Source organism: Magallana gigas, chromosome 3, assembly GCF_963853765.1.
Source record: "Magallana gigas chromosome 3, xbMagGiga1.1, whole genome shotgun sequence".
Taxonomy (NCBI): domain Eukaryota; kingdom Metazoa; phylum Mollusca; class Bivalvia; order Ostreida; family Ostreidae; genus Magallana; species Magallana gigas.
In genome coordinates, this window is record NC_088855.1 from 29,667,442 (window position 1) to 29,685,837 (window position 18,396).

The window sequence follows — 18,396 nt, forward strand, 5'->3', positions numbered from 1 at the left end:
CGTTGTATTGTTAGGAAATAAGAAATAATTTTGATTGTAATTATGAACTTCAATTTCGGGAAGCCCATGATGACTGATTTTCGATGTGTATCTTGAAACAAAAAATACTGTTACATGCAAATTGACAATCATCTACATAGCTCGGTATTTATCAATTTATAATTAAGACTTTTTCCCAATTGAATGGAGATTAATAAAAATATAAAAATATAAATTATACAAAAAGCATAAAACAATATCACAAAGTCGTAAAAGGTTATCTCACCCGAGAATCATTGAATGTTCTGTAATTAGAATCCAACAAATACCAATGACCAAAACGATAGTGCCAGTTTGAACAATCTGCAAAAAAATAACATTGCTTATTTAATTATTTGTAATGCTTTAAATACACATAAAAATCATAATAAACTACATCGCTCACCTGAGCAATAACATCCTATTTTCAGTCCAGGAGCCAACTTTAAACACAATTTTTTTTTGGGGGGGGGGGGAATTTTGTATTCTATTCAAAATGTTTTTCTTTGCCTTTTTCTTTTTAGAAAAAAATCAATTTTAATTTCTAGGTGATGATGCGTAAATAAATCTTTGTAAATTTAAGCAAAACGAACACATCTTTGCAAAACCCGAACAAAGTATATATTCATGTGATCAGAAATGAACTTGGAAATCGGCAATTGCAATAAAACTGTATATATAAACCTCATTTTCCTAACATCTTACCAATTTATAAATTACTACATACTTTTCCACTAATTGCAGGAGTTTTCAAAAGTAGGTTTATGAAACAATATTATCAGTTGAAATGATTAAATCAAACAATGTTATAATGCTTAATGAAGATCAGAGAACATCTTTACTGAAGTAAATGCTAATTTAAAAAATAAACTGGTAAGTGTGCTATCTATCATTGTCTTTTCAAATTATTTCATTTCAAATGGGTTTATTTAAGAAATAAACTCAATATCTACCCAAGTTATACTCGCATAACGTGGGTTGGGCAGTTTATGTTTTTTTAATTTGCGAAGCAGATTCAAAATTATAATTTAATTTTCTGTAATTTCTGTACAAATTGAATGCGTTTTATTTTTAAAAATTGGTATTGATCTATTCAAAATTCAAACGTAACGTCGAGCAGATTAGTATGTTTTTGACGTTGGTGCATTGTGACGTGTCTTATGACATGCAAACCAGGTTATACATAATTTAACTAAATTTTCTATCAAATCAAATGCTGCGTTACAACCAGAATTAAATTATTTACAAGTAAAAATGATAGTCACATTTGGTCCTTCTTTTCTAAGACAGACGATGTCACATTTGAAAGGATTATTGAATACTGGGTAACACTGGGGACATTTTAAAGCATGCCCGTATCAGGTAAATAACTACATTCATGTGATATAATTTTAAAGTCGCAAGTTTTTTTAACAACAAAAACAGCCTCAAATTAAACTAGATGCTGTCATTAGACAGTAATACCCGCACCAAGTGTTTGCCCCTAAATAACACTGTTTTGCTCCGGTAGTACATTTAAAAATTATAATTTTCATAACTGAAGGATGAGATCCCTTCCCAAATGATAATACACATGAGCAGCACTTTATGTGCAATTTGGGGTTGAACTGTTTGCAGTGAACTTTCAGTTAATCAATAATCTTAACATTTCATGTCATAGAAAGTATAACGGTCTATATAATTATTACAAACAAAATTAAAAATTAAATTATGCCCCCTCCCCGTGGCAGTTGCCGGTTTTAGATTTGTTTCTGTGTGCATACATATGTACATCATCGTGTGCACAGATTTAGAGAAGGGGTGGGAGTGAGGGGTCCAGACCCCCCCCCCCCCCCATAAAAATTCATTTATATCAATAGTAAAATTACCAAAAATATACCTTGAACCCCAATGCTCTTACAGACATGTAAACGCTCTAACCCACTGCGCTTCAATGTTAGGTAACATTATTTTGGGGGGTAAATATTTAATTAATATTTAATATATTTTATTGTTTATCTCAATAAGAAGTATACATCACAATATGCAGGTGTCCTGCACCACCTTAACGCTGTTATTTACCTAATGAAATAGTGCAAGTGGATTTGAAGAAAAGGTCATAAAAATACATGCATGTTACAAATAACTGATCTTTGTCTGAAGTTACGTACACAACACAGGTCTGCAGGTATCATTAGCGGGTACTAGTTTTACCAAGCTCTTCGATTAGATGGGTTCGCGTGTATACATACATGTCTGTGTTTTCCATATGCAGAAAAGGATTAGTTAAGATCAGCTAAAGGAATTCATTATTGTGTTTTTATTTGATTATCATTATGATGCTGACCAATATAGGTAAGCATAATACATGTAGTAGCAGTAGCACAATATAATGAGATGCCAGCATACATAATTTCTACTTTCACTTTCTAAATGTGATCTCCCTTTGACAGCATACTGTATCATCATCTTTTAATATTTAAATAAGCTTATCATCGTTACCTATCCTATCCCATTTGTAAAGTTTCTGTCATTTTAGTATCAAAATTTTTTTTTCATTTGTCAGACTTGCACTATTGAGTTGACCCCATCTTGACCCTGTATAAACAATTTCTTATTAAATTTGTGTATTACATGTAAGTAAGTGTACTAGACACTTAATTATCATTTTTATATGAGTTACAATAAGAAGGAAGGAGTATCATCATCAAATACAATGTAGGTCATGACCTTATGGGACTAGCTGTTCTGACCCCACGAAACAGGAAAATACAAAATATCTTCTAATTTCATTATGATGCATCAAATGGTGACTCCTTAGGTCATGGCACATCAGATCATTAGGCATGTAAGTCATGACCCTAACGGGTGTCAAAAGGGTGTGGGGTCTAACATTGAACCTAGTAGGAAGAATCGTAGACTCTATTTCAAATAGTAACTTGAAAACGGACAAAGATAATAATATAGGGTTTTCATAATCATATATTGACTGTTACTGGCAATATATAGGGTTTATTAGATCTGACCCCTGGGGTCGTCCCCACCCCCCAGGAATTTGAAATTACCATATATCTCAGAAACTGTTATAATCATGACCCGTAAACCATATATATTCATGTTTCTGATGTCAAGGGGCATAAAATGTTATGTAGGTCATGGGCCCTGGGGTGGTCCTGACCCCCTCAAACAGCAAGTCCCTTAATATCTTCAAAACAGTTGAGATCCCCACCCTTAAACCGTATATATTCTTGTTCCTTGTGTCAAGGGGCATCAAACGGTATGTAGGTCATGGGCCCCGGGGGTGGTCATGACCCCCCCCCCTTGAACAGGAAGTTAATGAATATCTCGAAAACGGTTGAGATCCCCACCCCTTAACCATATATATTCTTGATCCTTAAAGGGCATCAAAAGATATATAGGTAATGCGCCTCAGGGTTAAATTTAATTTTTCAAAACCGTAATGCACATCTACATTGACCTATGGAACAGTTCCTATCATATCCCAAGATATGTGATAAACGTCAATTTTCTGCTACTTTTTGACTCCCTGGATGAAATTTGAATTTTTAAAACCTTACTGCACATCTATAGAACAGTCCCTATCATAGCCAAAGATATGATGTGTCTATCCATTAAATCATAAGAGGAGTTCTGGGATCTATGGGTTTGTTTTGAGTGATAAACGTCAATTTTCTGCTACTATTTGACTCCCTGGATTTGTTGCCCACTGATCCCCTTAATAAAAAAAAAATTCTGGAACCTGATCACACTTCAATATGACACCCCCAATCATATTCTAGAAGATCATTTGGATACTGCAAAAAGAAAATGACGTTTTTGAAACCAGTTTTTTTGTTAAAAACCGTCATTTTTTTAGCAATTAATTGACCCCCAGGACAAAATTGAAAATTCCGAAACCTTATTGCGCATCTATAGGATACCCTAGAACATGTTCCAAGAGATGATTTGTCTACTGTTGAAAATGTAGGAGGAGTTCGAGGAAGAAGGTTTTTTGTGAAAAAACGTCATTTTTTACCAATTATTTGACCCCCAGGACTACCAGAGAATTTTTGAAACCTGTTTACAAAACAACATGACACCCCAAATCAAACTCTAAGAGTTTAGGTTGCTGGTTTATAAGATGTAAGAGCAGTTTGAGAAAGTAAAACGTGACAGACGGACTGACGGACGGACGGACGGACGGAACAGAGTAACAACAATATACCCGAACTTTTTTTAGAAAGTGCAGGTATAAAAAACTTATCAATCAATCCTGTACATGTACATTCACATGCAAATCATACCAACATAGAATCAATATAGACAGTTACATTTAAGTGTTATTAAATATACAGGCATTTTATCCAATTTAAATCCATAAGCCACACTCCCTTTCCCTTTTTAATATTAACATAACATGTCTCTATGACAATTTAACACTAATCTTTGACATCCTCTCTCTCTCTCTCTCTCTCTCTCTCTCTCTCTGTGTGTGTGTGTGTGTGTGTGTGTGTGTGTGTGTGTGTGTGTGTGTGTGTGTGTGTGTGTGTGTGTGTGTGTGTGTGTGTGTGTGTGTGTGTGTGTGATATCAATTATTCACTCTAGATTGACGGATTCCTATTTATCCAATTTGATATATACATGTTACATCGTTTAAACTTCTTAAGTACCGTATATCGGCCAACTTTGCAATGTTGACACCATTGATATAACACTGCGCTTTATGCTGTATCCATATTTTCGACATTGCAAAGTTGGTCAATAGCGAGTCTACATTGTGTTCATATCATTTTAGCTTTTCGATCGTTACTTCTATATCATGTTTACATCCTCAACATCGTTGACATCGCAATTTTGGCCAATATCTAGTTAAAATCATGTCTACATCGTCGATATCGCAATGTTAACCAACACCGAGACAATATTGTGTCTACATCGTTTATTATATATCCTGTTAACATCGTTGACATTGTCGACATTGCAATGTTGTCCAACATCGAGACGATATTCAGTCTACAGCGAATTCTTTTTTAAATTCTTGTTTACGTACATCGACGACATCGCATTGTTGATCGATATCGAGTCGACATCGTTTCTACATCGTACCTCTTCTTTCTTGTTTACGTACATCGTCGACATCGCACAGGTGACCGATATCGAGTCGACATTATGTCAACATCCTACCCCTTCTTTATTGTTAACATCGTCGACATTACAATCTTGATCAACACCGAGTCGACATTCTTTCTACATCGTGCTCCTTCTTATTTGTTTACCTCGTCGACATTGCAATGTTGTAAAACATCGAGTCGACATCGTACTATGATCGACAACCAGTCAAGATCACATCTACATTGCGTTAACCTATTTCATCTCATGTACATTGTCGATATCGCAATGTTGGCCAACGTCAAGTCAACACTGCTATTTGCATTTTGCGAATGGTGATAAATGGTGCAGAGTAAATGTTAATCCATACAAAGACGATTTGTTTAAACATAATTTAAAATACATGATTTGTTCTTGTTTAAAATTGATTTAAAGTACAAAGATGATTGAATTGTGAGACACAACAAAAGAGTTAAAAAAGAAGACTATTGAGTGAAATTATACATTATCATATTTAAACCATTATTATAAAATTGAGAAATGTATTGAATTGTACCAATATTGTATCAGCTTTGTCGATATCGCGATGTCACCGATGTCAAACAAATGTTGGCAAAGATGTCGATGTTAACTCAATATTGGTGTAACATCATCGATAAATATCTCTTGGCGTATGAATTTATCCCGCCGTGCAGCTGGCTTACCAGTCTACAAATGCGTACCTCCTGCCAAATGTATGTCATAAATGAACGTCTCTTGTCTCTTCACCATTAAAATACACTTTTTCGTAATCCCACGATTCAGCGACAGGTACAAATTCTGTCAATCGAAAACCAATGAATCGTGGATCTTATATTATTATTATTCCTTAGCGTTATCAAACGAGATTTAAATCGGGCAATTAATTGCTTACCAAATGCTGTCTGTGTAGTTTCAGTGCTGACTACTGTGGTCTCAACATCGACTGTTGTGGTGGTTGGCATCGTTCCATCTGTATGATGTAGTCAATTGAAAAAATTATTGTGAATTGCATAACAACATTACAATGTAATTATAACAAATGTGCCAATGTATCATGATTATAGGAATAGGAAGGGAAACCTGCCATGAGGTAGTCGATTCCTAACCAAGTGAAGTAAAACTGATCGAACACCCTTATACATGTAAATACCTGTATTCTATTGACTAATTTAAACCAATGAAATCCAAAGAATGCAGCCCGACTTTAATTAGCCAACCAGAAACATCATTATTAGATATATTATATATTAAGGCAAGAATGACAACGTGGATACGATTTTCTGCATTTTTCTCAAAACATGTCTTCTATCAATTATTGAAAAAAACTAAAATATGGATTGCCCAAAGAAAGTTTTTGAATTGTTATTGTAATAATAAACTGCTGAAACTATCAGGTATAAATGTAAGAAAACTGTTATTAAAAAGTTAATAAAAACTACTATAGGTGTTCCCTACGGGTTTGGTAAGGTATCGATAAAACCGATAAAGTAGCAATCAAAGCAGAAAAAAAATACATTAGTCCGCTTTTAGCTATGATAGCTTCTTTCATACCCGCATGAATCACCCCAAAAAGGACATTTTATTGTTTAAGGTCAAGATCTAGTAAGGAAAGGTGCCTACAGGTTTATGATATATGAGATATAAATTCTATTAATGATGCTTTAAACCAATATATTTGTTTCATAGGTGTACCGGGGCTTATTTTTTTTTTTTGATAAACACAATGAAAAATCATATTTTTAAACTTGTCAACCATTTTCTATGAAATATTAAGGATAAAAGTATCAAATCTCTGAGTTTTGTCCATTTTTGACTAATGAAATATATCTGGATTGCCTACAGTCTCTCCAAAAACAGCATTAAACAAGCTCTTGGCTTCCTCTTTAAAATGATGTCAATTTGAATATAGGTACCGGGATTACTTTTCCTGTGATTAAATATAGAATGTCGAAATATTGTTTTATTTTCTACATAATTCCTTTAAAGCCGGAAAATACGGGAAAAGATTCAGCAAGCAGTCATGACGTCATAATGGTTCTAACACCAAAGAGACACCATTGAATTGATATACAAGTAATTTCGTTGGAAAACAATTGCTTTGAATAGTTGTTAACTGCAACAAGCGTCCTTTATCTGCTACAAGCGTTAATTTTTCGTTACTTTGGTTAAGCCCCTTTCCCAATTGGCGCACGAGCAGAAGCGACTAAATATTCGTGCGACCGAAAAAATTAGATATGAATTGTTAATTGTTGCCGAAATAATCGCATATGAAAAAAGTATTCGTACGAATTTCGCACGATCTAAGCGAGCGTTGTGCGATGTAAACGCATTTAATCTTGCGATATATCTTGCGTCTGTATGCGACTGTTGTACAATGAAAGCAACTGTTGAAAGATAATACATGTACGATAGGAACGCGCGAAAGGCTATGTAATCGTACGATTGAACGTACACCAATGTGATTGGACGTGCAATTATGCGTTCCATGGTACGAATGATCGTGCGAGTCAGATGGGGTATATACACCGCCCATATTCAATAGACATAGTTGAGGGCGAGAAAAGACGCCGTCCAAGAGGATACAGGTATGCAGCAGCATGTATTATTATACCTCAATATGATTATTCTATTATATATGATTGGACTAGAAAATCGTGACAGGGCGATGTCACAGGAATGAAAAAGCCGAAATAAGCATACGATGTAGACAAATATGATTAAATTAAAAATAATTAATTATTATGATTCTCTTTATATCTCAGAACCAACTTAACTATCTGTGATTTATGAAAGAAAAGTGAGACAGTTACATGGGAAATCAAACAATCACGATGTTAACGTTGCGACTGTTGAAAAGTCAAACATTATTGGAAATCAACGAATTTTGTGTAATCGTATGTTGCTTGGTATAATAAAACGTTTATTGCATTAGTGTTCAGGGAATATGAAGATATTTATTCCCCAGAAAAAAAAAATTTCTCTCCGGCGAAGCCCTCAGGAAATATGATTTTTCTTGAGGAAATAAAACTTCATACATGTATTTCCATCACCATCATGCAATAAATGTATATTGTAAATTTTGTTCTGAACATATATACTTATACAGGGTATATATACTAGTAGAAAAGCATTGCATATTGAGGCTGATAAGTCGTGCAATGATAGTAAAACGTTGCAAGATTACATGAGACACGTTGAGCAACAGTCTCACGGTCGCAAAACAGACGCATAAACACCAGCAATTTATCTTACGATCTTTATAAATCGTGTATCACTCTTGCGAGTACACAAAACGTTGTAAAACGTTCGTACTAATGTTCGTGCGTTGCACTGCGATAATTTGGATCGCGTTCGGTCGCGTCTGAATAGTGTGCATGTCCACTATTCAGAGGAGACTTGATGCGACCAGTAAAACTTATGCAACGAATGCGAGAGCTCGTGCAACGTATGCGAGAGCTCGTGCGAAACTCAAAAATTTTGATCGCAAAGTGTTGTAAAGTGGTCGTGCGCCAAATGTGAAAGGGGCTTTAGATAGTGATAAATCATAATTATACACACTGGTGCCAAAAATATGTTTTATTTTCTTGTAACTTTATATTTCATTGATTTTAAGTGATTTTGAAAAGATTACGGTTTAAAGATTCAGAATTGTTTTAATGCTTTTTTGGCGTAATTATCAAATATTTTCCAACATTTTTCTATTAAGATTTGATATTAACAATCCAAAGTAAAATTGATCGGCTTGCATATTGCAAAGCTCTAAAAAAAATTGTAAATTTGTGTTTGAAATGCCAATTTTTTTCTATAGGAAACATTTTATTCTAATCAACTTTAATCACTTGTTTTCCTTTTTAAATTCTTACTTATTTCATTCTAACTAATAATTTTTAGCCTTTTTTGTCATTTTAGTGGAATGATATTTACTCAAATACTATAGAATTGTTGAACAAATTGATCAAGAAACCAAAAGTATGTGAAATCATAAAAACCAATAGTTCAGAGAGAGAGAGAGAGAGAGAGAGAGAGTTTATTTAATTTCTTTTTATTCGAAAATTTATTTCCATAGAAAATCTTTATAAAAATATACCTACCAATTTTTCTTTCATAATACAGCCATCCAAGGTTAGGTTGTGGTCCTGCATCTGACACAGTATCCATGTGAACAGACAGAATTTGACAGGAGAGGGTGTTCATGTCGTACATGATTGATTTACACTCGTCATTTCTTGTGCAATAAGATGCACATTGTATTGAACTTCGAAATATAAGTGTAGATATGACATTGGTTTCTGGAGTTGCCCGGTTGTCGTAAGTGGGGTTTCTGGACATGAAGTCAGAGATGGTGACCCCACGTACAGCCAAGATCACCACAAAAACAAGAAGGAATATGGTTTGTTTCATACTGAGGTTCAACAACTAGTCTGATGTACGGGTGTAATTCGTTATATATGTTTCTACGAAAATTTGAGGTCAAGATTAAAGACGGTTCTCTACTTCCTTGTATCTAAGCAAACAAAGTTCGTGGGAAAACAAACATATCAATTCGTAAGTAGGTTTATAATTGACTATCGACAAAAATGCGCTTTTAACACAGACATGATCATGAGACGGATTTTTTTAAATGGTGTGACCATATTCTGCATCACATTATGTTAGAAATTAAATGGAAATTCAATTTGATCCATTGTGTGTGATGCAGTAGACATCAAATGTTTTCCGTTTCAAAATTTTTTAAATCTCTATACCTCACTTGTATATTGATATTGTAAATGGATCTTTATAATCTGTGAAATACTCAAAATTCATTCAAGTAATCAATAACCCTTTTTCCTTATTTCAGCTCCCAGGTAGGGGCTCTCGGTGTTTCCGAGTCCGGTGTTTTAAACCAAATTATATGAATATAGCGTGTTTTATAAGTAGAGGTCCGTATCTAAAAAAACAAGAGAAGACTACTTCACCATTTTTCCACAATGGTTATTTAGCGGTAAACCAATAATAGATAACCCTGAAAATTTCAACCCCCAGGGTGTTTCCGAGCCCGATGTATTATAATTGAAACAGAGTCACTCAAGTGACCTTCTAGAATTGCGATCCATTTTCGTTCTTTGTCCTTTGCCGCGTGTCTGCATCGTGCGGTAACATTTGAACACTTTCAGCGTCTTCTCCGATACAACTAGGGTTATTTTGACAAAATTTGGTGTATAGCATCTATAAAACTCTAAAAATTAGTACAAATTACAAATTTAAATCGTATATCCTCTTAGTCTAGTACTGGACATTACACATAGAAAATGAACGCAAAGTTATAATGAGCAGGGGTGCCTCTACCAAAATAGTGAAATTCATGGTCCTTGGATCAGAGACCTGGCCAATACGGTTATATAGTGAAAATGAATTGATTCCTAAAAAAAAATTCTCTATTCCCATATACATTTGAGAAAAATTAAGGTATCCGACCATTATTAGGACATAATTATTCCAACCTTGAATATCAATCATGTATAAAATACTCTTAAATTAATTCAAAGCATTTTAGAGTAGAAAAAGATTTTTTTTAAAATGTCATAAACTAAGCAGTAATTAATTAATTAATATTGCATTAAGGTCTATGGGGACAAGCACATTTTTTAAAATAAAAAAGTAAATACTAAGAGTATCAATAAATATTCTGGTGGAAAGATGCATTTAATCATTAGAAATAGGAAAACTATGATAGGAAAACTATTTAAAACAAATGTTATACCGTATAGATATTTTTTAAGAATTGAATACGTATTCAATATATTAAAATCAAAGGGGGGTAACTCTTCGATTACAGGAAAAGGTCAATTATTAGGACACATTCCACTCTTCCATACTGATACTTAAACATTAAAACTTTGTCCAAGTATACTGAGTAATAAGCCCATACATATATATGTCAAGCGTCCCCATTCAGTGAACAAGGGCTATTACGGATCGGATACCTTAAATGCATTATTATAATGTCCATTAAGTCCTCACCAGAATTGTGGATGGTCCCTGGGTCAGGGGTCCAAGCCCTAAGGAGGGGCCAAAATGGCCATACAGTGAAAATGTATTGAATCTTAGAAAATCTTATTCATAATCTCTACTTCCACAGTAGGGGGAGATAAACTGAATGCATGAAAATGATGTTGTTGAAACCTCCTACCAAAATTGTGAAATTCATGGCCCCTGATAACGAGTTGAAACCCTTGGGTACAGGACCAATGTGACCAATGCATATAGCTGGCGTAGTTTATAACTTCAATTTCATTATTTTCATATCAATTTTTTACATACTCCCCAAAAAGTGGGGGGCCAACTCGATGATAATTCAATTTTTTATAAGTAAATTTTAAAAAGTTAGTTGCTGCGAGAAACACACCCCCCCCCCCCCCCCCGATGCTACGTGCCTGCTACATTTTGATGTTTATTTGAGTGATACTTTTCATCCAATTCATGTACATGTATACGGATCACAACCCCCTGGCATTTTTGCATAACTTGTCAATGACTAGTTGGAGTTTGTTGTACAAGAATGCAATACAAATATTCTAAAATATATCAAAGGCAAAGATAATATGTTTAACTGAGTTAGAGCATTGATGTACATGTATTTTATTTAATTTTTTATTGACATTCAAACTTTTTAAGGGGGAGGTATGTTTCGATTCTTGCTGTAAGTTGTTTTTTTTCTAATTATATTATATATAATAATTACTGTAAATAAATTTTTAATTTTAAACTGTGTGATTGATAATTTCTGGCACTTCGGGTAACTCTGACCCATTGTATAAATAGTGCCTCTTTGGGAGGATAACAGTTGAAATTGACACCCCGAAGAAACCATTGTCAACCGACGCGAAGCAATTTCAACTGTTATCCTCTCAAACAGGCACTATTTATTTTATTATACTGAATGTCCTAATTTTAGAGAAATTTACTACTTTTATATACTATAAGAAATGAAGCAAATTCTACGGCAAACTGTACGCGCATAATTTACGCGCATGTAACAATTCGTTTTGTTTTACTTTCATGTTAAATACTGTAATCTGATTGGTTTAGACGCAGTTCATAATCTGTTCTATTACCCTCAGCGTTAACAACGCACTTAGCAACGGGTAACATTACAAATTGTTACATGCGCGTACGGTTCGCCTTAGAATTCACGTTATTCCTATCTAAAAGCAGTGATGTTTTCTTTAAAATTAAGACACTCAGTATAACAAAATAAATAGTGCCTGTTTGGGAGGGTAACAGTTGAAATTGACACCCCTCGAAAACCATTGTCAACCTCGGCTTCGCGTCGGTTGACAATGGTTTTCTCGGGGTGTCAATTTTAACTGTTACCCTCCCAAACAGGCACTATTTATATAGTGTTACCCGTTGCTAAGTGTGTTGCTAACGCTGAGGGTAATAGAACGGATTATCAACTGCGTGTAAATCAATCAGATTTCAGTATTTAACATGAAAGTATAATAAAACATTGAGCAAGTTCGATCACAAAGTACGGTCGCCATAGTTCGACTAAAATGAGACCGAACTCACTTTAGTCCAACTAAAATGGAACCGTGGTCCAACCAACGGAGAGACTCTGGTCTGTCTCTAGTCAGGTAGTTTAAAGATGGCGACGGGGAGCGAAACCTCCAAATTTTGCTTATTTTAATCAGCACAACATGCAATGTGTTAAATTTTTAGCGCACACACATTTGATTCAATGTGTTTACAAGTTATTTTTCTTCTTTTTTCATGAACAATAAAATTATGAGTAGCAATTAACATTTTTCTCATTTTTTTAACCAGACATAGACCAATGTGCGTTCAAACACAGACATGCGCACCATAAGTTTTAGAGAGCTCTAGTGGTGCTATTGGAGACTTTTATAGGCGCTGCCAGGGCGACCCAACTTCGTTTCTACTGCTTGTTTTTCAGAACGCAGAGCCACGACGCGTACTATGTGCATGCTCAAAGCGTTCCAGTCGCATTGCGTTCTAGGCGACCCTACCGCGACAAACGATGACTCGGTAATATTTGAACATTTGGGCATCGTATCCGCTCTCCTCTATATGATATTTATATAAATAATACATGTGATTTGAAAAAAAAGGGAAAAATACATACTAAAAGGTTTATTAATAGTCGTCGACCACTTAAATTCTCGAAAAATTTTAAGAACAATAATGATTTGCACACAAAAAAAATCGCGACAAACGAAGTTGCTGCTGCGTTGTTGACTCGGTAATATTTGAACACATGGACATCGTATCCGCTCTCCTCTCTATGATTTTTATATAACAATACATGTGATTTGAAAAAAGGGAAAAAAATAATACATACTAAAAGGTTTATTAATAGTCGTGGACCACTTAAATTCTCGATAACGTTAAAGAACAATAATGATTTGCACAGTGTGAAAAAAAAAAGAAGAAGACTTTTACGAGACGAGGTTTAAATGGTATAAATAAAGAAACACTGCGGGAGAATGAAAAGTTCGTCATCTCTCGTCCGATTTCTCTTGTGGGAAAGAAGCTAGACCTATATTTTGAAATGTTTTTCCTATTACATGTATATATTTCTATACTGATTGAATTTTGAACCCCTCCTTTGGCCTCGATATAGGTTTGAAATTATGGTATTTTTACTTTTCATAGAACCTTTGATGTAAATATTAGCATATTTGGTGCATTGGTTCTTTAGAGAGAAAATATTATGACAGTCCATTTTTACTGTTTCATTTATCTTTATATCTCTAAAACGTGTTCTTATTTTTAGAAAAATTTTATTTCAAGTAAGTATTGTTATACATTTCAGTTTTGGACCTATTCTATTTATTTCTTATCATAAAGAATTTTTAAAACTTATTCTTTATATACATTTTTAATAAGAGGGGGTGAGTTGAAGTTTGTCCATTACATCATCATACACTATGTGGATCCCAGTTCCATTAAAAAATTATAAAGAAGTTTCTAGATTGTGTTGGTCAAAAACAATCAAACCAGGGGTTCCACAACATACTACAAATATAAAATGATTTATACAAACTGCTTTTCATACATGTACCGGTATATGGGCATACATGTATATGTTCATAAAAAATAATAGGACCTACATTAAACAGGTAATCAAAGACTACAGAGCTCATGGAGACAGGCACCACCTTCACAAGACCACCTTAATATCATATTATATGAAGTGAGCTAAAAAGTGAAAACTCAATAATAATAATTTAAAATATAACAATGAAATTCATTAACATGCAACTTTAACCACTTGTAAAACACATACATGTACAACAACATGTTTCAACAAATTTATATAGTATTACAGAAAATTAGACTCATCATTTTCAACAATTAACATAATTACATGTATATAAAGAGGCCTATGAGCCTTAATTAGCTGTCAGTTGAAAGCAACCCTGCATTAATGAGATTTAATGGAATATTGATTATGCTCTGCAGAAATGGAGTGAAATATGACTCCTTAATTTGATTTTTTTTACCTATGATAAAAACTAAATATGTGAAGATTATCAGAGTTTTCAAGATCTTCTGATAATTTTTTTTTTGCAATTCAACAAGTTGCATGTACTTGCTTTGGTGGGAGAGGGTGGATTTATCAATAATTCATTCACTTCACACAACATGTAATAAATAGTCCAATATACAATTTAATTGAGATAAAACGAAATGCAGAAAGAAATATTCAACTAAAGAAATAAATGCTTACACAATACGATTGCAATATGTACCCAATCCTTACACCCAAATTCCTGAACAAAGGGGAAAGGGGTGGTCATGAATTTACAGCTTGGTCCAATACCAGCTATGTAAAATTTATTACCCCTTTCGATATTCATACACAGATACTTGATACTAAATTTAAATGTTCAAGTGTAAAAAACAAATTGCATCAATTATTACAGCTACTGCCCTCTTATTTTAAAAACATAGGTAATCACAGATTACAAAGCTCACCGAGACGAGGCATCACCTTTCTGAGGAATCACCTTTATGAGACCACCTTTATCATATTATTTGAAAATCATAGTTAAAAATGATCTTGGATATACATGGATACTGTTTTGACACAATATCGTATAACAATATCGTATGTTAAATAATTGTATAATAATCATATGTTCATTTTATAGGGTATTATATGATACAATGTTTATCAATACAATAATATAAAATATGATATTGCATCCTATGATACCTACAATATATATCATATATTACAATCAAATACTGTAATAAATAATGATGAAATATGATATTGTAACATATGATATGACATTGTATCTCGTTATACATTATTGTATTTGATCACATAATACCATATCATAATATATTATGATATTTATATCATATGATACAATATAATAATATATGATACAATATCATATCACATAATACATCACAATATTGTAACATATGATATTATATTGTATAATATTAAAGTATGATATTGTATTGTATGATATTGTATATTTGATACATGATAGGATATTGTATCATATGATACAATAAAATTAGATACAACATTGTATTATATCAATTGATACAATATCATGTGATATAGTACTATATTATATCATACAATATCATATTATACTATATTGTATTAAATGATACAATCTCATATAATACATTTTCATATGATATAATAATATATTTTATAAACCAATATTATATTATACAATATCGTATCATATGAAACAATATATATTATATAATATCATATCATTTGGTACAATATTGTATGTTGCAATATCATAAAAAATAGCATGTGATAAAATAGTTTGTTATACTTTCATGTTAAATACTGAAATCTGATTGGTTTAGACGCAGTTCATAATTTTTTCTATTACCCTCAGCGTTAGCAACGCACTTAGCAACGGGTAACATTAAAAATTGTTACATGCGCGAAAATTATGCGCGTACGGTTCGCCGTAGAATTCACGTTATTCCTATGTAAAAGCTGTTAAGTTTTCTTTAAAATTAAGACATTCAGTATAACAAAATAAATAGTGCCTGTTTGGGAGGATAGCAGTTGAAATTGACACCCCTCGAAAACCATTGTCAACCTCCGCTTCGCGTCGGTTGACAATGGTTTTCTCGGGGTGTCAATTTCAACTGTTACCCTCCCAAACAGGCACTATTTATATATTGTTATACTTTCATGTTAAATACTGAAATCTGATTGGTTAAGACGCAGTTAATAATATTTACTATTACCCTCAGCGTTAGCAACGCACTTGGCAACGGGTAACATTAAAAAATGTTACATGCGCGAAAATTATGCGCATACGGTTCGCTGTAGAATTCACGTTATTCCTATATAAAAGAAGTAAAATTTTCTTAAATTTTTTAAAAAAGACATTCAGTATAACAAAATAAATAGTGCCTGTTTGGGAGGATAACAGTTGAAATTGACACCCCTCGAAAACCATTGTCAACCTCCGCTTCGCGTCGGTTGACAATGGTTTTCTCGGGGTGTCAATTTCAACTGTTACCCTCCCAAACAGGCACTATTTATATAATATTATACAATATCATATTATACAATATTGTATCATAATAAACAATTCTATACATAACAATATCATGATACAATATCATATCATAGTGTACAAAAAATTTGATACAATATCATATCGTATCATAGCTTTTTACAATATGATATATGATATAATATTATATCATTTAAAACAATAGTGTATCATATCATACAATACTATATCATAGGAATCATATTATATCATTGAAGCAAAGCAAGCTATTATCTATAAAATATGTGACCTGTTCCAAAAAAACAAATCTCATCCAGCATCCGAAACCTACGCCTCAGATTCAGCATTCAAGCCTGCCAGGTGCATCAGTAACATAAGATGCATCATCCATGCAAGTTTTGTGAAGTTAGGGCCAGTAATAACTAAGATATAATCATAAGAGAGCACCTGCTCCAAAAACACCAGCTCTTAAAACCTTAACCTCCCTCCAGCATCCGAAACCTATGGGTCAAATTCAGCATTCATGCCTGTCAGGTGCATCAGTATCATAAGATGCACCATCCATGCAAGTTTAGTAAAGTTAGGACCAGTAATAACTAAGATATATTTTTTAGCATCCTTGATAATGGAGATCAGGCTCTGCATCTGAAGCTTCCTCTGTGATTCATTCATATTACAGTTTAATCAACTATGCAAGTTTTAAATAGTACTATTATCTATTAAACATGTGACCTGTTCCAAAAAACTTAACCATATCCAGCATCTGAAACCTATGGCTCAGACTCAACATTCAAGCCTGTCAGGTGCATCAGTATCATAAGACGCACCATCCATGGAAGTCTGGTGAAGTTAGGACAAGTAATAACTAAGATATAATCATCAGAGGGCACCTGTTTCAAAAACTTTAACCAGCTCAGAAAACCTTAACCTCCTCCAGCATCCGAAATCTATGGCTCAGATTCAGCATTCAAGCCTGTCTGGTGCATCAGTATCATAAGACGCACCATCCATGGAAGTCTGGTGAAGTTAGGACAAGTAGTAACTAAGATATAATCATCAGAGGGCACCTGCAACAAAAACTTTAACCAGCTCTAAAAACCTTAACCTCCTTCAGCATCTGTAACCTATGGCTCAGATTAAGCACCCAACCCTGCCTGGTGCATCAGTATCATAAGACACACCATCAATGCAAGTTTGGTGAAGTACAGACCAGCAGTAACTTAGATATTGCTATCAAAGGGCACCTGCAGCAAAAACTTTAACCTGCTCCAAAAACCTTAAGCATCCGAAACCTAAAGCTCAGAATCAGCACTCGAGCCTGCCTGGTGCATCAGTATCATAAGACACACCATCCATGCAAGTTTGGTGAAGTACGGACCAGCAGTAACTTAGATATTGCTAACAAACGGCACCTGCAACAAAAACTTTAACCTGGTCCAACAACCTTAACCTCCTCCAGCATCTGAAATTTAGGACTCAGATTCAGCATCCAAGTCTTTCAAGTCTATAAGTAGGTCCAGATGCATCATCCATGCAAGTTTGGTGAAGATAGGACAAGTAATAGCTTAGATACAGGACCTGCAACAAAAACTTTAACCAAGTCCGGACGCCGACGCCGACACCGACGCCGAGGGTATAGCATAAGCTCCCCCTGACTTCGTCTCGGTGAGCTAATTAGACAAGATTGAAAAACAAGAGGCCCAGGGGCCACATCGCTCACCCGAGCAACAATTGCCTTAATTCTGAT

General features: G+C 33.9%; 1 protein-coding gene across 1 annotated transcript in view; it reads right to left on the reverse strand.

Annotated features, from left to right (window-relative positions):
* Positions 1–9,528, reverse strand: part of LOC105346513 (snaclec coagulation factor IX/factor X-binding protein subunit A) — a 40,384-nt gene extending 30,856 nt beyond the window's left edge. Inside the window, exon 1 of the mRNA XM_066077848.1 lies at positions 9,219–9,528. Coding sequence (XP_065933920.1) covers positions 9,219–9,528 — 310 coding nt within the window. The remainder of the gene's footprint in view (positions 1–9,218) is intronic.
* Between the last annotated feature and the right edge of the window lie 8,868 nt (positions 9,529–18,396).